General features: G+C 42.1%; 1 protein-coding gene across 6 annotated transcripts in view; it reads left to right on the forward strand.

The window, feature by feature from the left end:
- Positions 1-22,823, forward strand: part of LOC128694479 (mitochondrial potassium channel ATP-binding subunit) — a 348,027-nt gene that overhangs the window by 276,030 nt on the left and 49,174 nt on the right. For all 6 annotated transcript variants that reach the window (XM_070081553.1, XM_070081574.1, XM_070081563.1 and 3 more), the window contains one exon: positions 6,249-6,396. In XM_070081553.1, the coding sequence (XP_069937654.1) occupies positions 6,249-6,396 (148 nt within the window). The remainder of the gene's footprint in view (positions 1-6,248; positions 6,397-22,823) is intronic.

Below are 22,823 nucleotides of genomic sequence, written 5' to 3' on the forward strand. Positions count from 1 at the left end.
CATTCTAACATGCAGTCATGAATGGGTTGATGTTATTTATGCAATTATTACAGTATTGCAGTAGTCTGCATAATAGTAAATCTATTTTTTGTTTGAATAAAAATTCAAAATAGAAAGCAAGAGCAATATCAGAGGGGCCTGGAGACATGACTGATGAACAAAGAAAATATTATTTTAGAGCCAGGAATGTCTGCCTTGTTTATTCTGGACCTTATTTTGAAATTGTCATATTTTTTAATTTTCGTGAAATTTGCCAAATTGCTAATTTCTGACCACGTTATTGGGTAGTTGAAATTGGTAAATGGGCAGTTTCTTGTACTGAATCGATAGAAAAAATGCATTTCTAAAGAAATAGCTATGAGTTTGGTCGACTGGAACAATGAAATTAGCCGAAAATAGGGCTCAAAGTGGGTGAAATCGCCGATTTGTAAATATCGCCAAGGTCGCTAACTTCGCGAGGGGGTAATTCCGTCAGTTTTCCATCAAATTTCTTTTTTTGGTGTCATTACAATCAGGAAAAGATTCTCTATCATTTCATAAGAAAAAAATAATTTTTTTTTTTTTTTTTTTAAATTTTGCGACACCAGGAGACACCTCAGGGTTGGGGGTTGCGACAGTCAAGGGGTTAAATTCTTGGACACTGGGGCACCACTTCAGATTTTGGCCTTGGACCCTGAAAGGGTTAATATATTTATGGATAGGGTTGTAAAAGAAGTAAATGCAGGGTGTTGGGGAGAGGGGTGGGATTAAATTATGGAGAATCAAATACAAAATGAGAATTGACACAGTTACTTTTTGCTGCTGATACTGTGCTTATGGGAGATTCTAAAGAAAAGTTGCAAAGGTTAGTGAGCGAGTTTGGGAGAGTGTGTAAAGGTAGAAAGCTGAAAGTGAACATAGAAAAGAGTAAGGTGATGAGGGCATCAAATAATTTAGATAAAGAAAAATTGGATATCAAATTGGAGAGGAGGAGTATTGAAGAAGTGAATGTTTTCAGATATTTGGGAGTTGATGTTTCAGAGGGTAGATTTATGAAGGATGAGGTTAACCATAGAATTGATGAAGGAAAAAAGGTGAATGGTGCATTGAGGTATATCTGGAGACAAAAAACATTATCTATGGAGGCAAAGAAGGGAATGTATGAAAGTATAGTGGTACCAACACTCTTATATGGGTGTAAAGCTTGGGTTGTAAATGCTGCATTGAGGAGGCAGTACAGATGTCCTGTCTAAGGGCAGTGTGTGGTGTAAATATTATGCAGAGAATTCGGAGTGTGGAAATTAGAAGGTGTGGAGCTAATAAAAGTATTAGTCTGAGGGTTGAAGAGAGGTTGTTGAGGTGGTTTGATCATTTAGAGAGAATGGATCAAAGTAGAATGACATAGAGAGCATATAAATCTGTAGGGGAAGGAAGGAAGGAAGGAAAGGTAGGGGTCATCCTCAAAAAGGTTGGAGGGAGGGGGTAAAGGAGGTTTTGTGGGTGAGGGGCTTGGATTTCCAGCAAGCATGTGTGAGGATGTTAGATCAGAATAAATGGAGACGAATGGTATTTGGGACCAGACGAGCTGTTGGAGTGTGAACAGGGTAATATTGAGTGAAGAGATACAGGGAAACCAGTTACAGTGGACCCTCACCATACGATGGCATCACCTTACGTTAAATCCACCATACAATACGTTTTAACGCAAAAATTTTGCCACATCTCACGCTAAAAAACTCACCTCACGCGATTCATCTGAGCGCATGTCAGCTGCCCCGTGGGTGCCAGTGTTTACAAGCCAGCCAGTGCTGTTGCATCCACGCATACAATCGGAACATTTCATATTATCACAGCGTTTTTAGTGATTGTACCTGCAAAATAAGTCACCATGGGCCCCAAGAAAGTTTCTAGTGCCAACCGTGCAGTAAAAAAGGTGAAAATTACTATGGAAATGAAGAAAGAGATAATTGCTAAGTACGAAAGTGGAGTGAGTGTCTCGGAGCTGGCCAGGTTGTATGCCAAAACCCAATCAACCATCGCTACTATTGTGGCCAACAAAACGGCAGTCAAGGAAGCTGTTCTTGCAGAAGGTGCAAGTTTGTTTTTGAAACAGAGATCGCAAGTACTCGAAGATGTTGTGAGACTGTTATTGGTGTTGATAAACAAAAAACAGATAGCAGGAGATACTATCTCTCAAGCGATCATATGTAAAAAGGGTGGGAAATATGTACTATCGCACCACGGTCAGCTGCTGCTGCACCATGGTCAGCTGCTGCTGCACCACGGTCAGTTGCTGCTGCACCATGGTCAGCTGTTGCTGCATCACTGTCAGCTGTTGCTGCAGCACAGTCAGCTGCTGCTGCACCATGGCCAGCTGCTGCTGCACCACAGTCAGCTGTTGCTGAACCACGGTCAGCTGCTGCTGCACCATGGTCAGCTGCTGCTGCACCATGGTCAGCTGCTGCTGCACCACAGCTGTTGCTGCACCACCATCAGCTGTTGCTGCACCACAGTCAGTTATTGCTGCACCACAGTCGGTTGTTGATGCACCACAGTCAGCTGTTGCTGAACCACAGTCAGCTGTTGCTGCACCAGTCAGCTGTTGCTGAATCACAGTCAGCTGCTGTTGCACCATGGTCAGCTGCTGCTGTACCACAGTCAGCTGCTGCTACACCACCGTCAGCTGTTGCTGCACCACAGTCAGCTGTTGCTGCACCAGTCAGCTGTTGCTGAACCACAGTGAGCTGCTGCTGCACCACAGTCAGCTGCTGCTGCACCATGGTCAGCTGCTGCTGCACCACAGTCAGCTGCTGCTGCACCACCTTCGGCTGTTTCTGACCAACATGACTCGTCCCGAACCTGTCCATCCAACCCTGCCGTCATTGTTTACAAGCCAGAGTGGCCGCTTGCATGCATACATTCGATACATTTTGTATTATTCCAATGTTTATAGTGCTTGTAACTGCTAAATAAGCCACCATGGGCCCAAAGGAAGCTTCTAGTGCCAACCCTGTGGTAAAAAGGGTGAGAAATATGTATTATTGTACTATGGTCAACTGCTGCTGCACCACCGTCAGCTGTTGCTGCACCACTGTCGGCTGTTGCTGCACCACAGTCGGCTGTTGCTGCACCACAGTCAGCTGTTGCTGCACCACGGTCAGCTGTTGCTGCACCACGGTCAGCTGTTGCTGCACCACGGTCAGCTGTTGCTGCACCAGTCAGCTGTTGCTGCACCACAGTCAGCTGTTGCTGCACCACAGTCAGCTGTTGCTGCACCACAGTCAGCTGTTGCTGCACCACAGTTGGCTGTTGGTGCAACACAGTCAGCTGTTGCTGCTCCAGGGTCAACTGTTGCTGCACCAGTCAGCTGTTGCTGAACCACGGTCAGCTGCTGCTGCACCACGGTCAGCTGCTGCTGCACCACGGTCAGCTGCTGCTGCACCACAGTCAGCTGCTGCTACACCGCCATCATCTGTTGCTGCACCACGGTCAGCTGCTGCTGCACCAAAGTCAGCTGTTGCTACACCACGGTCAGCTGTTGCTGCACCAGTCAGCTGTTGCTGCACCAGTCAGCTGTTGCTGAACCTTGGTGAGCTGCTGTTGCACCATGGTCAGCTGCTGCTGCACCACAGTCAGCTGCTGCTACACCGCCGTCATCTGTTGCTGCACCACGGTCAGCTGCTGCTGCACCAAAGTCAGCTGTTGCTGCACCACGGTCAGCTGTTGCTGCACCACGGTCAGCTGTTGCTGCACCAGTCAGCTGTTGCTGAACCATGGTGAGCTGCTGTTGCACCACGGTCAGCTGCTGCTGCACCACAGTCAGCTGCTGCTACACCGCCGTCATCTGTTACTGCACCACGGTCAGCTGCTGCTGCGCTAAAGTCAGCTGTTGCTGCACCACGGTCAGTTGCTGCACCATGGTCAGCTGTTGCTGCACCATGGTCAGCTGGTCCTAGTGGCTTTAAAAGAAGAAGGGAAGTAACCCCAGAAAAGGACGTGCTACCTAAAGTCCTAATGGAAGGGGATTCCCCTTCTAAACATTAACAACTTTCACACACTCCCCTCCTCCCATCCCATCAATCATCACCAGATCTTCAATAAAGGTAAGTGTCAGTTTATGTGTATTAAAATTAATATTTCATTTGGTAATTTTTTTTTTTCATTGTGGTGTCTTGCAAGGGTTAATTTGATTTCCATTATTTCTTATGGGGAAAATTAATTCACCTTACAATAATTTCAGCATACGATGAGCTCTCAGGAATGGATTAATATCGTAAGGTGGGGGTCCACTGTATTTTTATATAGCCGGACTTGAGTACTGGGAATGGGAAGTACAATGCCTGCACTTTAAAGGAGGGGTTGGGATATTGGCAGTTTGGAGGGATATGTTGTATATCTTTATACGTATATGCTTCTAAACTGTTGTGTTCTGGGCACCTCTGTAAAAACAGTGATTATGTATGAGTGAGGTAAAAGCATTGAATGATGATAAAAGTGTTTTCTTTTTGGGGATTTTCTTTCTTTTTGGGTCACCCTGCCTCGGTGGGAGATGACTGACTTGTTGAAAAAAAAAATGCGTGGATGAGAGGGGCTCAATTTGAGTGGGACTTGCACTTGAGTAAATAGAACTATCAAAAGCTTATTTCTTGGGTAGCATTGAAAATTGGGTTGGGCAAATATTTTGTTAGAGGGATGGATTGTGAAGGACTTTCCTAGTATGGGCCAACAGGCCTGCTGCAGTGTTCCTACTTTCTTTTGTTCTTATGTCACTTCAAAGCACCTTTCAAACACTGCTTTGATGTAGTTTTTTGAAGTTAGAAATGACCTGCTGGTCCATGGGCTAGATGAGTTGGGTGGTGTTAGGAGGCAAGAACTTCACTGTTATAAAACCGAAGTCCCTAGACAATAGGTCTACCAAGTTTGGAGGATGAGCAGGGGCATTGTCCAGTAACAGGAGGCACTTGAGTGGCAAATTGTTTTCCAGGAGGTATTTTTTTTCACACTCGGGCCAAACACATCATGGACCCACTCTTTGAAAATTTACCTCATGACTCATGCCTTATTACTAGCTTTTTACATCACACAAAATTTACTCTTGATGACATTGTTTTTCTTGAGCACACTGGGATTTTCTGAGTGATACACCAGTAAAGGCTTCACTTTAAAATCCCCACTAGTGTTAACACAGAACAAAAGAGTAAGCCTGTCTTTCATAGGCTTGTGTCCTGTCAGTGCCTTTCCCTCCTGCATAATGTAGGTCCTCTTTGGCATTTTCTTCAAAAACAGGCCTGTTTCGTCACAACTGAACACTTGTTGGGGTTGTTATTCTTCAGTGTCTACGTACCCCTTAAATTCACTTACGAATTTTTCAGCTGCATGTTTGTCTGAACTTGCAGCCTCACCATGCCTTACAACACTGTGCATACCACTATTCTTAAAGCTGTCAAACCAGCCTCTTCTGGCCTTAAATTCATTCATCAACACTCGTTGCAGGCATTTTCTTTATGAGATCATCATGCAACTGCCTTGCCTTTTCACAAACGATCGACTCCGAAACACTATCACTCGCTACCTGTTTATTTTTTATCCACACCAGCAACAACTTCTCACCTCTTCGACTGTTTGTGATCTATTTTTGGTTAACATATCTACACCTTTTGCAACATCAGCTTCCTTGATTTCTTTTCTCTTCACCAGGATGGAATTGATTGTTGATTTGTTTTTGCCATACATCCTAGCAAGCTCCACCACACACACACCACTCATATTTTTGTACAATATCTTTCTTCACTTCTATCGTGTTTTTCACTTTCTTTACCAAAGGGGTGCCACTAGGAAGTTTCTTTGGGCTCATGGTTAATTACGTAGCAGCCGCACTCAAACGACAAGCACAAAGCACAATGAATTATATTGTGAAATGTTTGGATAAGTGTGCAGGGTAATGTTCACTCAAAGATAAACAAAGCCACACTGACTCATGATGCCTGTGCGGGCAGGCAGACAGGTCTGGTATGCGGGCCGAAACACGGGGCACAGTGCGAAACTTGAGGCAATATTTAGCCGAAAAAAGCGGTCTAAATTTGAAGCTGCCGATACTCAAGGCAGCCGAAACTCGGGGTTCCACTTTTTTATGACTATTATTATGCGTTATTTAACTTTCCACAACTGTCAAGTAGAAATGAAGAGAAATGCACATTTTTATTAACATTGCATAGGATTGTTTTTGAAGTACTATAGATTCTTTTGTAATTTGTTTTATTTGCTTGCAGTGCTCTTGATGCAGAATCAGAGGGTGTGGTGCAGGCAGCTTTGGAGAACTGCATCGAAGGACGTACTGTACTCATCATTGCTCATCGCCTCTCTACAATCCAGAATGCTGATGTTATTGCTGTTATGTCCCACGGAAAATTAGCAGAGGTAAGATAAATGTTATTTTATTTCTTTTGATGATAAGTGATAGAGTTTTCGAACCAGCATGTAAATTTCTTTAAAAAAGTTATTGTTTATTCATGAGCCATACGTCAGTAATGTATTGTAGATCACAAAAAAAGAAGTTTATATGGAAGTGTTTTGAGACAGCTCTCTCATTGAACAATTAGCATATTAGCCCTTAACCCTTTGAGGGTCCATCCTGTAGTACTACAGCTTTGAAGCCAGAGTCCAAGCCGTAGTACTACATCATGAATTCAGCTCACTCAGATAAGCTGTGAGTGGTAAATTTGGGCCTAGATATAAAAGAATGCTTCTGTGTGGTAAGTGTGCACCATATAAAACAAATCCTGCGGCACGCATTGCGACCGTGTTTTTGGATTAAAACAGCGACTGCAGTGTATTATCGTATGGTTCTTACAGATGTATTTGCGGTTTTTTGGTCTCATTTGATAGAATGGAAGATATGTTACATAAATAAAGATGATTTTGATTGATTTTAGTACTGAAAATAGCTTGAAATTGAGCCCAAAGTAGTGGAAATGTTCGATTTTTGCCGATGCTCAAGAGTAAATTAATCACATCACGCATCCATTACACATCAGCTGGTGGGTCTAATGTGCATTCACGAATAAGAAGAACATAAGAAAAAAGGAACACTGCAGCAGGCCTACTGACCCATGCAAAGCAAGTTCATTTCTCCTCCCCCCTTCCCGGATTAGCCCAATGACCCACCTAGTCAGGTCACTTCCACTTAAGGAAGGAGCATGGCATCAGACCTAGTAGCATAAGCTAGTCAGGTCCAACTCACACCCGCCCACACCCATTCATGTATTTATCTAACCAATTTTTAAAACTACACAACGTTTTAGCCTCTATAACTGTACTCGGGAGTTTGTTCCACTCATCCACAACTCTGTTATCAAACCAGTGCTTTCCTATATCCTTCCTGAATCTGAATTTTTCCAACTTGAAACCATTGCTGCGAGTCCTGTCTTGGCTGGAAATTTTCAGCACGCTATTTACATCCCCTTTATTTATTTCTGTTTTCCATTTATACACCTCGATCATGTCCCCCCTAATTCTACGCCTTTCAAAAGAGTGCAGATTCAGGGGCCTCAGTCTATCCTCATAGGGAAGATTTCTGATACATGGGATCAACTTTGTCATCCTCCTCTTTACGTTTTCCAGTGCATTTATATCCATTCTGTAATACAGTGACCATAACTGTGCAGCATAATCTAAATGAGGCCTAACCAAGGATATATAGAGTTGAAGAACAACCTGAGGACTTCTATTATTTATACTTCTAGATATGAAGCCAAGGATTCTGTTAGCTTTATTGCAAACACTAATGCACTGTTGTCTTGGTTTTAGATTACTGCTAACCAGAACTCCTAAATTCTTTTTTGCAATCAGTAGTATTAAGATCTACCAGTTTACAATGATATGTTGAAAAGATTAGCCAAAGGTATGCTAAGTTCCTCTTTACATTCCTTTAACACCCACAGAAACAGTTCATCATGGCCTGGAGATTTGTTAGGTTTTAATTTCTCTCTGTCTGAGGACCATGTCACTAGTTACCGCAATCGTGCATAGTTTATTTTCGTCCTGTTCTACATACTCTGTTATTTCTGGAATTTTGCTAGTATTTTCCTGAATAAAAACTGAGAGGAAGTAGGTATTGAAAATTTTACACATATCCTTATCACTGTCAGTGATCTGTCCTGAGTTACTCTTAAGTGGTCCTGTCTTGTCCCTAATCTTACTTCTGTATACCTGAAAGAACCCTTTTGGGTTAGTCTTCAAATCCCTTGCGACCTTAGCCTCATAATCCCTTTATGCTCTTCTTATTCCTTTTTTTATTTCTCTCTTTAACCCTTTGACTGTCGCGGCCATATATATACGTCTTACGAGGTACCATGTTTGACGTATATATACTCATAAATTCTAGCGGCTTCAAATCAAGCAGGAGAAAGCTGGTAGGCCCACATGTGAGAAAATGGGTCTGTGTGGTCAGTGTGCACCATATAAAAAAAATCCTGGAGCACACAGTGCATAATGAGAAAAAAAAACTCTGACCGTTTTTTTTTAATTAAAATGCCGACTTTGTGGTCTATTTTCGTATAGTATTTATGGTTGTATTCTCGTTTTCTTGGTCTCATTTGATAAAATGGAAAACATATTATAGAAATAGAGGTGATTTTGATTGATTTTACTATAAATGGAGCTCAAAGTAGGGGAAATGTTTGATTTTTGCCAATGTTCTAAAGTAAACAAATTATGTCATTGTCCAATAAATGTCCAACTAGCCATTCTAATATGCAGTCATGAATGGGTTGATGTTATTTATACAATTATTACAGTATTTCAGTAGTCTGCATAATAGTAAGTCTTCTATTTTTTGTTGGAATAAAAATTCAAAATAGAAAGCAAGAGTAATATCAGAGGGGCCTGGAGACATGACTGATGAACAAAGAAAATGTTATTTTAGAGTCAGGAATGTCTGCATTGTTCATTCTGGACCTTATTTTGAAATTGCCATATTTTTTAATTTTCGTGAAATTGGCCAAATTGCAAATTTCTGACCACATTATTGGGTAGTTGAAATCGGTAAATGGGCAGTTTCTTGTACTCAATCGATAGAAAAAATGGAGTTCTAAAGAAACAGCTACGAGTTTGGTCGACTGGAACAACGGAATTAGCCGAAAATAGGGCTCAAAGTGGGCGAAATCGTCGATTTGTAAATATCGCCGAGGTCGTTAACTTCGCGAGAGCATAATTCCATCAGTTTTCCATCAAATTTCGTTTTTTTGGTGTCATTACAATCGGGAAAAGATTCTCTATCATTTCATAAGAAAAAATAATTTTTTTTTTATGAAATTTTGCGACACCAGGAGACACCTCAGGGTTGGGGGTTGCGACAGTCAAGGGGTTAATTGAATATATTGATTTCTTAACTGCCCATCCCCTCTTTTAATACACCTATATATGCCTCTCTTTTGACCAACGAGATACTTTAATCTATTGTTCATCCATTTGGAATCATTTTTGTTAGATCTAATTTCTCTTCTCGGAACAAGAGTTGTCTGGGCAGCTAGAACTATGCTCTGAAAAATGTCATATTGGCAACCAAGATCACCTCCGTGACTCATAGTCAGGTCATCCCAATTTAGCCCACCCAGGTAGTTTCTCATTCCCGTGAAATCAGCCAAGTGAAAGTCTGGGACTTTTACAGTACTTTTTAATGTGAATAAAAATTCTTTATTTAACCCTTTCACTGTTGGTGTCATATTAGTACAGCTGACAAGCCAGTGTTAGTGCTGTATTAATACACCAAAATTCTAGCAGCTTCAAATCTAGCGGGAGAAAGCTGGTAGACCTACATTTGAGAGAATGGGTCTGCATGATAACTGTGCGCAGTATAAAAAAAAATCCTGCAGCACGCAGTGCATAATGAGAAAAAAAACTCCGACCGTGTTTCTGGTTTAAAATGCTGACTTTGATGTGTATTTTCGTATGGCATTATGGTTGTATTCAGTGGATCCCCGAGTTTCGGCAGCATCGACTTTTGTGAAATTCGACTTTCGGCAAGTTTTTTTGGCAAAATTTGGCCTCGAGTTTCGTGATTAGACTCGTGATTTGGCGACCGTCCGGTACCCGTCCACCCATTACTGCGCACACAAAGCCAGTCTCCCACACAATTCATGCTCAGTGTGCCATTGTTTACCAACATGTGACCATCACCCCGCGGGTTCATACGTAATAATCCATTGTTTTTTTGTGATTGCAACTGCTAAATAAGTCACCATGGGCCCAAGGAAAGCTAGTGCAAGCCCTTTGGTAAAGAAAGCGAAGAACACGATCCAAAGGGATTTTGAAGGGTTTGAGGCAGACCCTGACCCTGCCAACCCTCTGTCTGTTGTGGAAGGTGTTGTGGCATTGGACAAGTCCATGGGGTTGGAGGTGAGTGACGGGGATGTGGAAGAGTTGGTGGAGGACCACAGGGAAGAGCTAACCACTGACAAACTGCAAGAGCTTCAATTGGAACAGCATCAGACCACAGTTTGAGGAACTTGCTTCAGAGGAGGATGAAAAGAGAGTGAATGAGGTGCCTTCTTCGGTGATTAAGGACATGTGTTCAAAGTGGAATGAGTTGCAAAGTTTTGTTGAAAAGTATCACCCTGACCAAGCTGAAACAAGCCATATCTGCGCCATGTTCAGTGACAAAACCTTGTCCCACTTCAGGCAAATCATAAAGAAATGCCAGAAACAGACCTCTCTGGACAGATATTTTGTGCAACAGGGTTGTCCAGTGACTCTCAAGTTGTTCCCAGTGGCATTAAAAGAAGAAAGGAAGTAACCCCAGAAAAGGACTTGCTACCTGAAGTCCTAATGGAAGGAGATTCTCCTTCCAAACAATAGTGTACATCTTCCTCCTATCTCCCTCCTCCCGTCTTCCATCCACCAAGAAATCTTCAATAAAGGTAAGTGTAATGTTATTATTTTTTATATGTATGTACTTGATTTCTGATTGTTTTCAGTATGTAAATCTTTACTTAATTTGAAAAAAAAAATTTATTTTAATATTTTTGGGTGTCTGGAACAGATCAATTTTATTTCCATTATTTCTTATGGGGAAAATGGTTTCGAGTTTCATGAATTTCGACTTTCGGCAGGCTCTCTGGAACGAATTAATCACGAAACTCAGGGGTCCACTGTATTACAGAAATAGAGATGATTTTGATTGGTTTCGCGATAAAAAGTACCTTGAAATTGAGCTCAAAGAAGCGGAAATGTTTGATTTTTGTTGATGTTCAAGAGTAAACGAATAAAGTCACCGTCCCGTATATGTCCAAATGGCCAGTCTAATATGCAGTCATGAATGGGCTGACATTATTTATACAATTACAGTGGACCCCCGCTTAACGATCATCTCCCAATGCAACCAATTATGTAAGTGTATTTATGTAAGTGCATATGTACGTGTATGTTTGGGGGTCTGAAATGGACTAATCTACTTTACAATATTCCTTATGGGAACAAATTCGGTCAGTACTGGCACCTGAACATACTTCTGGAATGAAAAAATATCGTTAACCGGGGGTCCACTGTATTACAATAATGCAGTAGTCTGCATAACAGTAAATCTTCTATTTTTTGTGTGAATAAAAATTCGAAATGGAAAGCAAGAGTAATGTAAGAGGGGCCTGGAGATGTGACTAATGAACAGAGAAAATGTTATTTTAGTGCCAGGAATGTCTGCATTGTTTATTCTGGACCCTATTTTGAAATTGGCATAATTTGAAATTTGTGTGAAATTGGCCATATTCCCAATTTCTGACCACTTTATTGGGTAGTTGATATCGGTAAATGGGTGATTTCTTGTCCTCAGTTGATGGAATAAATGGAGTTCTAGTGAAATAGCTATGTGTTTGTTCAGCTGAAACGATGGAATTGGCCGAAAATAGGGCTCAAAGCGGGCGAAATCGCCAATGTGTATACAGCGGACCCCCGGTTTGCGATGCTATCGGTATCTGATAAATCCGGTATCCGATGCATTATATCGCAAAAAAATTTGCCTCGGTTCCTGTTACAAAACCCGGTATGCGATGCGATTCGTACGAGACGTGTCCACGTGTGGCCCTGAACTGCCCCGTGTGTGCCAGTGTTTACAAGCCAGCCAGTGTGCATGCTTCTAAGGATACATTCAGTACATTCCATATTATCCATATTATCACTGCTTTTGGTGCTTGTTTCTGTAAAATAAGTCACCATGGGCCCCAAGAAAGCTTCTAGTGCCAACCCTTCAAGACCAAGGGTGCTAATGACTATTGAAATGAAGAAAGAGATAATTGCAAAGTACGAAAGTGGAGTGCATGTGTCGGAGCTGGCCAAGTTGTATAGTAAACCCCAATCAATCATCTCTACTATAGTGAGCAAGAAAACGGCAATCAAGGAAGCTGTTCTTGCAAAAGGTGCAACTGTGATTATGAAACAGCGACCGCAAGTGTTAGAAAATGTTGAGAGACTGTTATTGGTGTGAATAAATGAAAAACAGATAGCAGGAGATAGCATCTCTCAAGCGATCATTTGTGAAAAGGCTAGGCAGTTGCATGACGATTTGGTAAAGAAATTGCCTGCAACTAGTGGTGATGTGAGTGAATTTAAGGCCACAAAGGTTGGTTTGAAAGATTTAAGAATCATAGTGGCATACATAGTGTGATTAGGCATGGTGAGGCTGCCAGTTCAGACCAAAAAGCAGCTGAAAAATATGTGAAAGAATTCAAGGATTACATAGACAGTGAAGACTTGAAACCTGAACAAGTGTTTAATTGCGATGAAACAGGCCTGTTTTGGAAGAAATTTCCAAGCAGGACCTACATTACTCTGGAGGAAAAGGCACTCCCAGGAGATAAGCCTATGAAAGACAGGCTTACTCTTCTGATGTGTGCCAATGCTAGTGATTGCAAAGTGAAGCCTTTATTGGTGTATCACTCAGAAACTTCCAGAGCATTCAGGCAAAAGAATATCCTCAAGGCTAATTTATGTGTGCTGTGGAGGGCAAACAGTAAGGCATGAGTCACTAGGGACTTTTTCTATGACTGGTTACACCATGCATTTGCATCCAATGTGAAAAATTACCTAATTGAAAGAAATTAGACCTTAAGTGCCTCCTGGTATTAGACAATACCCCTGGTCATCCTACAGACTTGGCAGAGTGATTTTCTGGGGACATGAGCTTCATTAACGTCAAGTTTTTGCCTCCTAGTACCACTCCTCTCCTGCAGCCCATGTACCAGCAGGTCATTTCCAACTTCAAGAAACTGTACACAAAAGCTATGTTTGAAAGGTGCTTTGAAGTGACCACAGATACTCTATTGACTCTAAAGGAGTTTTGGAAGGATCACTTTAACCCCTTCAGGGTCCAAGACCAAAATCTGAAGTGGTGCTCCAGTGTCCAAGAAATTTTGAAAAAAAAAAATTATTTTTCCTACAGAATTAAAGAGCATATTTTTGTGAAGGTAATAAGACAAAAAAAAAATTCTGATCAGTACTTACCGAGATACAATGCCAAGAAGTTTGTCCAAAATGATGTGGTGGCGGCAACATTGACGAATTCCACATACGCGCATTACTTTATTTAGCGGTTTTTGTAGTTTTTTCTTTTCTTTTCCAATTTTTTTCTTTTCCTACTAACATTTGGGGCCTGAGAGACCAATACTGTATATAATGTATATATATAAACTCACTGTATTGAACACAATAACCGCACTAAAGCTATTATCATATTATTGTTTACCACTGTTGTTTATTACAATAAACATGCACAAATCTTGTATAATACTAATGTTCTATCATACATTTACATATTTACAATCACTGGACATGGTTTTAGAACTGCTGGAGCTTGTGGAACTCCTTGAAACAAGGCACCATACACAGAGGCACCTTACATTCCTCACACAAAAACCGAGTGTCTTTGCATCTTTGTTGCCGTCGTTTTGTTTGTGCACAGACGATGCATCTCTTCTGAGCAAATTTCTTCTGAGTTGAAGGAAGCTGTATTATGAAATGATCACCTTCCCTCCTCAAACACTTGGGTATATCCTGAGTAATTCGAGGACCTTGTTGTATAGCAGGTGTTCTTACCTGGTACTTCATTATGAGTTGTCTGACAACAGACAAACAAAGTTCACCATACGGTGGTCTGTTGCCAGTCTTTATTTGGTACATATTATATGCATTGAGCATTGAAATGTCCATGAGATGGAAGAAAAGTTTCATGTACCACTTGTAACTCTTACGAACTCAATCAACAAAACCAATCTGCATGTCACATTTGTCAACCAAGCGCATGTTTTGTGTATAATCAATCACTGTCACTGGTTTTCGAATACGTTCATTAGTCACTCGATCAACTTTGCCACTGTCTTGCATTTCATTACGGTGAATGGTTGTCAACAATGTGACATCTCGTTTGTCATGCCACTGTAATGCCATGATGTCATTGGCAGTAAACACCTGCACGTCATCACCACGAGCACCTGTGTTGAGCCTGGGCATATGTTTATGATTAGAACGCACTGTGCCACACACATCTGTCTTGTTCACTCGCATGAAATCTCTGAGTAATGGGCTTGTGTACCAGTTATCGGTATATAATGTATGCCCCTTACCAAGATAAGGTGCCATCATGTTTCTCACTACGTCACCTGAGATACCCAATAACATCTTGGTATCTTTCAGTGTTTTACTTCCCATGTATACAACAATATCCAACACCAGGCCAATGTCACAGTCACAGAGTACAAACAGTTTTATACCAAAGCGTTTCCTCTTGCTCGGTATATACTGCTTGAATGACAGTCTACCTTTGAACAAAATCAAAGACTCGTCAATTACAAGATTCTTGAATGGATAAAAGTATATGCTGAACTTTTGTTTGAGATACATAAAAACATTTCTTATCTTGTATAACCTGTCACTTCTGTCAGGCCTGGTTTTGTCAGAGAAGTGCAACATACGTAACAGTAAGATAAACCTGTTCACTGGGATGATTTCACTGAAGACCTGGGTAGAAATTAGCCGATCTGTGGACCAGTATGCTTTTATATTATGCTTATACACATGAGGCATAAGCATTATTGTTGCAAAACGCAAATACATTTCTGCAACAGTCGTCTCTTTCCACCTGTGTAGTCTTGACTGTGGTGATATGATCGTATTTGCCATGGTGTACTCAAAATACTTATTACTTTCCCTGACAATAGTTTCCATCAATGGCTGGTCAAAGAATAATTCAAAGAATTCCAGTTCATTGGCCGTGGTTCCAAGGGGACAAGTAGGTAGAATTCCACTTTGAGAGTCATCAAAGTGGTGGGGCTTGGGAACAAAATTGAGATTTTGCTGCCAATCCCAGATATGGTTTGCTTGTGGATACTGGACATCATAAGCTGGTTGTGATTGTGGTGGGCTGGTAGCTGACACTCCGCTTTGTCCTTGAACTGAGGAGTCAGCAGCGTGGGTCCCAGCCTGGGCTGGTGAGTCACGCATGGCGGTGCCACTACCATCACCACTACCACCATCTACTGATGCCTGTGGTCTATCCATGCCAAGTGTAGCCACATCATCCTCACTATCACTATCTAAACCTGGTGTAGGGCCACGGGATGTACTCCGGGATGTACTCCGTCCCCTGGGCACAACATAGGGTACACTACCCGAGCGCATGTGGCGGCATACATACCGACGCTTCACTGGTGAATATGATTCCTTACTATCACTACTCGAATGATCGTCAAGCGCAATAAAATCACAATCCACGTCACTATCATCATCATTACTGAAGTCAGAGGCCTGGCCACGCGAAAATATTAGTTTTCTCTTGCATTGAGGTACAACCTACCATGAGTCACGAGTGCCCACACCAGAGGTAGAAGGTTGAGGATCGTCAGGGTTTTCTGCACTATTATCGATATCCTGGTCATTCCTTTCGGTCACTAACTGATCAAAGCCATAGAATTCGTCTTCATTTCCACTTCCATCAGTGTCAGAACTATCAGATAGGAAGAGGAGAGTCCCAATTTTCCGGGGAGTGAGAGCTGACTTGCGACGAGGCATGGTGAACAAGGGTAACTGAGCCGGCGTTCCCACAATGCTATGCAGGCGCCTAGATTTTTTGTTTATTGCGCACACCCACCACGCAGACCCGTTCTCTCACATGTAGGCCTATGAGTGCTTTCGCGCTAAATTTGACGGCGCTAGAATTTTGGCATAGATCTATGGTTTGGACACTCAACATGAAGCCGTAGATCTACGGGACGGACCCTGAAAGGGTTAATATCCTCAATTGTGTAAACCTTATAGGTAAGGCTTGGGAGGGAGTGACTAAGAGGACCTTGAACTCTGCCTGGAAAAAACTGTGGCAAGAATGTGTAGACAAAAGGGATTTTGAAGGGTTTGAAGCTAACCCTGAGAAGCCTATGCCAGTTGAGGAATCCATTGTGGCATTGGGGAAGTCCTTGGGGTTTGAGGTTAGTGGGGAGGATGTGGAAGAGTTGATGGAGGAGGACAATGACAAACTAACCACTGATGAGCTGCTAGATTATGTTCAACAGCAAGAGGCCAGACCTGAGGAAACTGCTTCGGAGGAAGGGATGGATAAAGTGAAGAAGTTGCCTACTTCAAAGATTAGAGAAATGTGTGCAAAGTGGCTTGATGTGCAAAGCTTTTTTGATGAAAATCCCCCTCAGACAGCTACTGCAAGCCATGTTGGCAACCTGTACAATGACACTGTTGTGAACCAATTTAGGAAAGTCATAAAGGAATGAGAGGTACAGGCCTCTTTGGACAGATATGTTGTGCGACAAAAGTCCAGTGACTCGCAACCTGGTCCTAGTGGCATTGAAAGAAGAAGGGAAGTAACCCTGGAAAAAGACTTGCTACCTCAAGTCCTAATGGAGGGGGATTCCCCCTCTAAACAATAGGTTCAACACTCTCCCCTCCTCCCATCCCATCAGTCATCACCAGATCTTCATTAAAGGTAAGTGTCAATTATTCTATTGTTATTGTTGTTATTGTAATTATTCTATTGCATTAAACTTAATATTTCATGTGGTAAAAGTTTTTTTTTTTCATACTTTTGAGTGTCTTGCACGGATTAATTTGATTTCCATTATTTCTTATGGGGAAAATTGATTCGCTTTCTGATAATTTTGGTTTACGATGAGCTCTCAGGAACGGATTAATATTGCGAACTGGGGGTCCACTGTATGTCGCTGAGACTGCAAACTTCACGAGAGTGTAATTCCATAAGTTTTCCACCAAATTTCGTACTTTTGGTGTCATTACCATCAGAAAAAGATTCTTTTCCATGGGGAAGTGGAAAAGAATCTTTCCTCCGTAAGCCATGCGTGTCGTATGAGGCGACTAAAATGCCAGGAGCAATGGGCTAGTAACCCCTTCTCCTGTAGACATTTACTAAAAAAGAGAAGAAGAAAAACTTTATAAAACTGGGATGCTTAAATGTGCGTGGATGTAGTGCGGATGACAAGAAACAGATGATTGCTGATGTTATGAATGAAAAGAAGTTGGATGTCCTGGCCCTAAGCGAAACAAAGCTGAAGGGGGTAGGGGAGTTTCGGTGGGGGGAAATAAATGGGATTAAATCTGGAGTATCTGAGAGAGTTAGAGCAAAGGAAGGGGTAGCAGTGATGTTGAATGATCAGTTATGGAAGGAGAAAAGAGAATATGAATGTGTAAATGCAAGAATTATGTGGATTAAAGTAAAGGTTGGATGCGAGAAGTGGGTCATAATAAGCGTGTATGCACCTGGAGAAGAGAGGAATGCAGAGGAGAGAGAGAGATTTTGGGAGATGTTAAGTGAATGTATAGGAGCCTTTGAACCAAGTGAGAGAGTAATTGTGGTAGGGGACCTGAATGCTAAAGTAGGAGAAACTTTTAGAGAGGGTGTGGTAGGTAAGTTTGGGGTGCCAGGTGTAAATGATAATGGGAGCCCTTCGATTGAACTTTGTATAGAAAGGGGTTTAGTTATAGGTAATATATATTTTAAGAAAAAGAGGATAAATAAGTATACAAGATATGACGTAGGGCGAAATGACAGTAGTTTGTTGGATTATGTATTGGTAGATAAAAGACTGTTGAGTAGACTTCAGGATGTGCATGTTTATAGAGGGGCCACAGATATATCAGATCACTTTCTAGTTGTAGCTACACTGAGAGTAAAAGGTAGATGGGATACAAGGAGAATAGAAGCATCAGGGAAGAGAGAGGTGAAGGTTTATAAACTAAAAGAGGAGGCAGTTAGGGTAAAATATAAACCGCTATTGGAGGATAGATGGGCTAATGAGAGCATAGGCAATGGGGTCGAAGAGGTATGGAGTAGGTTTAAAAATGTAGTGTTAGAGTGTTCAGCAGAAGTTTGTGGTTACAGGAAAGTGGGTGCAGGAGGGAAGAGGAGCGATTGGTGGAATGATGATGTGAAGAGAGTAGTAAGGGAGAAAAAGTTAGCATATGAGAAGTTTTTACAATGTAGAAGTGATGCAAGGAGGGAAGAGTATATGGAGAAAAAGAGAGAGGTTAAGAGAGTGGTGAAGCAATGTAAAAAGAGAGCAAATGAGAGAGTGGGTGAGATGTTATCAACAAATTTTGTTGAAAATAAGAAAAAGTTTTGGAGTGAGATTAACAAGTTAAGAAAGCCTAGAGAACAAATGGATTTGTCAGTTAAAAATAGGAGAGGAGAGTTATTAAATGGAGAGTTAGAGGTATTGGGAAGATGGAGGGAATATTTTGAGGAATTGTTAAATGTTGATGAAGATAGGGAAGCTGTGATTTCGTGTATAGGGCAAGGAGGAACAACATCTTGTAGGAGTGAGGAAGAGCCAGTTATGAGTGTGGGGGAAGTTCGTGAGGCAGTAGGTAAAATGAAAGGGGGTAAGGCAGCCGGGATTGATGGGATAAAGATAGAAATGTTAAAAGCAGGTGGGGATATAGTTTTGGAGTGGTTGGTGCAATTATTTAATAAATGTATGGAAGAGGGTAAGGTACCTAGGGATAGGCAGAGAGCATGCATAGTTCCTTTGTATAAAGGCAAAGGGGATAAAAGAGAGTGCAAAAATTATAGGGGGATAAGTCTGTTGAGTATACCTGGCAAAGTGTATGGTAGAGTTATTATTGAAAGAATTAAGAGTAAGACGGAGAATAGGATAGCAGATGAACAAGGAGGCTTTAGGAAAGGTAGGGGGTGTGTGGACCAGGTGTTTACAGTGAAACATGTAAGTGAACAGTATTTAGATATGGCTAAAGAGGTCTTTGTGGCATTTATGGATTTGGAAAAGGCGTATGACAGGGTGGATAGGGGGGCAATGTGGCAGATGTTGCAGGTGTATGGTGTAGGAGGTAGGTTACTGAAAGCAGTGAAGAGTTTTTACGAGGATAGTGAGGCTCAAGTTAGAGTATGTAGGAAAGAGGGAAATTATTTCCTAGTAAAAGTAGGCCGTAGACAAGGATGTGTGATGTCACCGTGGTTGTTTAATATATTTATAGATGGGGTTGTAAGAGAAGTAAATGTGAGGGTCTTGGCAAGAGGCGTGGAGTTAAAAGATAAAGAATCACACATAAAGTGGGAGTTGTCACAGTTGCTCTTTGCTGATGACACTGTGCTCTTGGGAGATTCTGAAGAGAAGTTGCAGAGATTGGTGGATGAATTTGGTAGGGTGTGCAAAAGAAGAAAATTGAAAGTGAATACAGGAAAGAGTAAGGTTATGAGGATAACAAAAAGATTAGGTGATGAAAGATTGGATATCAGATTGGAGGGAGAGAGTATGGAGGAGGTGAATGTATTCAGATATTTGGGAGTGGACATGTCAGCGGATGGTTCTATGAAAGATGAGGTGAATCATAGAATTGATGAGGGGAAAAGGGTGAGTGGTGCACTTAGGAGTCTGTGGAGACAAAGAACTTTGTCCTTGGAGGCAAAGAGGGGAATGTATGAGAGTATAGTTTTACCAACGCTCTTATATGGGTGTGAAGCATGGGTGATGAATGTTGCAGCGAGGAGAAGCTGGAGGCAGTGGAGATGTCATGTCTGAGAGCAATGTGTGGTGTGAATATAATGCAGAGAATTCGTAGTTTGGAAGATAGGAGGAGGAGCGGGATTACCAAAACTGTTGTCCAGAGGGCTGAGGAAGGGTTGTTGAGGTGGTTCGGACATGTAGAGAGAATGGAGCGAAACAGAATAACTTCAAGAGTGTATCAGTCTGTAGTGGAAGGAAGGCGGGGTAGGGGTCGGCCTAGGAAAGGTTGGAGGGAGGGGGTAAAGGAGGTTTTGTGTGCGAGGGGCTTGGACTTCCAGCAGGCATGCGTGAGCGTGTTTGATAGGAGTGAATGGAGACAAATGGTTTTTAATACTTGACGTGCTGTTGGAGTGTGAGCAAAGTAACACTTTTATGAAGGGGTTCAGGGAAACTGGCAGGCCGGACTTGAGTCCTGGAGATGGGAAGTACAGTGCCTGCACTCTGAAGGAGGGGTGTTAATGTTGCAGTTTAAAAACTGTAGTGTAAAGCACCCTTCTGGCAAGACAGTGATGGAGTGAATGATGGTGAAAGTTTTTCTTTTTCAGGCCACCCTGCCTTGGTGGGAATCGGCCAGTGTGATAATAATAATAATAATAAATTCATAAGAATTTTTTTTTTCAAATTCTTTGACACTGAAAGCAAGTTTGTGAGCAGGGGTCTCAACAGTGAAAGGGTTAAATAAAAATCAAAATGGTATTCATCTGTAAAGCCTGGAAACATAACTAATAAACAGAGGAAATGTTATTTTAGTGTCAGAAATGCCTGAATTGTTTATTCTGGACCCTATTTTGAAATTGGAATACAGGTACCATCCTACTTACAACCTGCACAACATATGACCACTCGACTTTCGACCGCGTGTTTGGCAGCAGGGTTGCAAGATGCACGGTCAGACGCAGCAGTATAATGTGATCCTTTACTGACAACGTTTCACCCACACAAGTAGATGTAGTAGTAGTAGTTATACATGTAGTGGAAGAGTCAGCTGGTACACAAGAAAGAACTGTAGATGAATGGTTCAGAAACCAACACGTTGATAAATTAGACACGTGTGCAACATTTGGGTATCTTTAATGAGGAAACGTTTTGCCACACAGTGGCTTCATCAGTCCATACAAAGGAGAATGGTGAAGAACAGGAGGAGTTTGAGGTAATCAGTCCCTCAGCCTTGAGTCGATGTGATCAGTCCATCACTCTTGAAAAGAATACAGCATATGTGTGAAGAAGTGGCTTATACAGTGGACCCCCGGTTAACGATTTTAATCCGTGCAAGAGGGGTAATTGTTATGCGAAATAATCGTTATGTGAATGAATTTTCCCCATAAGAAATAATGGAAATCAAATTAATCCGTGCAAGACACCCAAAAGTATGAAAAAAAATTTTTTACCACATGAAATATACATTTTCCTACACACAAAGAGAAGGATACATGCACAATAGTAGAGTAGTACATGCACAGTATATATTGTGCATGTACTAGTCTACTAAATGAAGAATAAATGACACTTACCTTTATTGAAGATGCAGCAATGACTGATGAGACACTGTCCTGGGAGTGCCTTTTCCTCCTGAATACTGTAGGTCCTGTTTGGCATTTTCTTCCAGAACAGGCCTTATCACACTGTGTATGCCACTACGATTCTTAAATCTCTCAAACCAACCTTTGCTGGCTTTAAATTCACCAATATGAGCACTAGTTCCAGGCATTTTTCCCTGTTCACCTGGGTGTTAGTCGACTGGTGTGGGTTGCATCCTGGGAGACAAGATTAAGGACCCCAATGGAAATAAGTTAGACAGTCTTCGATGACACTGACTTTTTTGGGTTATCCTGGGTGGCAAATCCTCTGGGGTTAATTGTTTCTTGGTATTCTCAATAAGCCACACCAACAACGGTGCTACAGCAGCAGCAGCAGCTGACGGTGGTACAGCAGCAACAGACGATGCTACAGCAGCAACAGACGATGCTACAGCAGCAGCAGACGATGCTACAGCAGCAACAGACGATGCTACAGCAGCAGAAGCAGCTGACGGTGGTACAGCAGCAACAGACGATGCTACAGCAGCAACAGACGATGCTACAGCAGCAGCAGACGATGCTACAGCAGCAGCAGCAGCAGACGATGCTACAGCAGCAACAGATGATGCTACAGCAGCAGCAGACGATGCTACAGCAGCAGCAGCAGCTGACAGTGCAGCAGCAGCAGCAGCTGTACCACCAATAGTAGCGATGGTTGATTGGGGTTTCTTGTACAACCTGACCAGGTCGGCGATACACACTCCACTTTCATACTTATCAATGATCTCTTTCTTCATCTCTATTGGAATTCTCACCCTTATTGGTGTAGGGTTGGCACTAGAAGCTTTCTTGGGGCCCATGGTCACTTATTTTCCAGAAACAGCACCTAAAACACTGTAATAATACGAAATATTCCGAGTGTATGCTTGGATGTTACCGCGGAGGCTGGCTGGTAAACAATGGCACGGGCGGCACATGTGAGGCTGGCTGAGGGCGCACATTGGACGCGTCTCGGACGAAAATCGGTGAGCGGGTTTTTAATCGGTATGCGCGGCAAAAATTTTGCGATTAAAGTAAGCGGTATGCGGAATAATCGCTATGTGATGCCATCGTTATGCGGGGGTCCACTGTATACTGTACGCAGGAGAGGTGCAGCAGTCGTAGGTGGTATCACATGTGACGAATGTGGAAGTAGGTCGTGCCCAAGGGTTAGGCAAGATCAGTCCATCAAGGTTGATGGACTGATCACATCGACTCAAGGCTGAAGGACTGATACCTCAAACTCCTCCTGTTCTTCACC

This window comes from Cherax quadricarinatus, chromosome 6 (genome assembly GCF_038502225.1).
Source record: "Cherax quadricarinatus isolate ZL_2023a chromosome 6, ASM3850222v1, whole genome shotgun sequence".
Taxonomy (NCBI): domain Eukaryota; kingdom Metazoa; phylum Arthropoda; class Malacostraca; order Decapoda; family Parastacidae; genus Cherax; species Cherax quadricarinatus.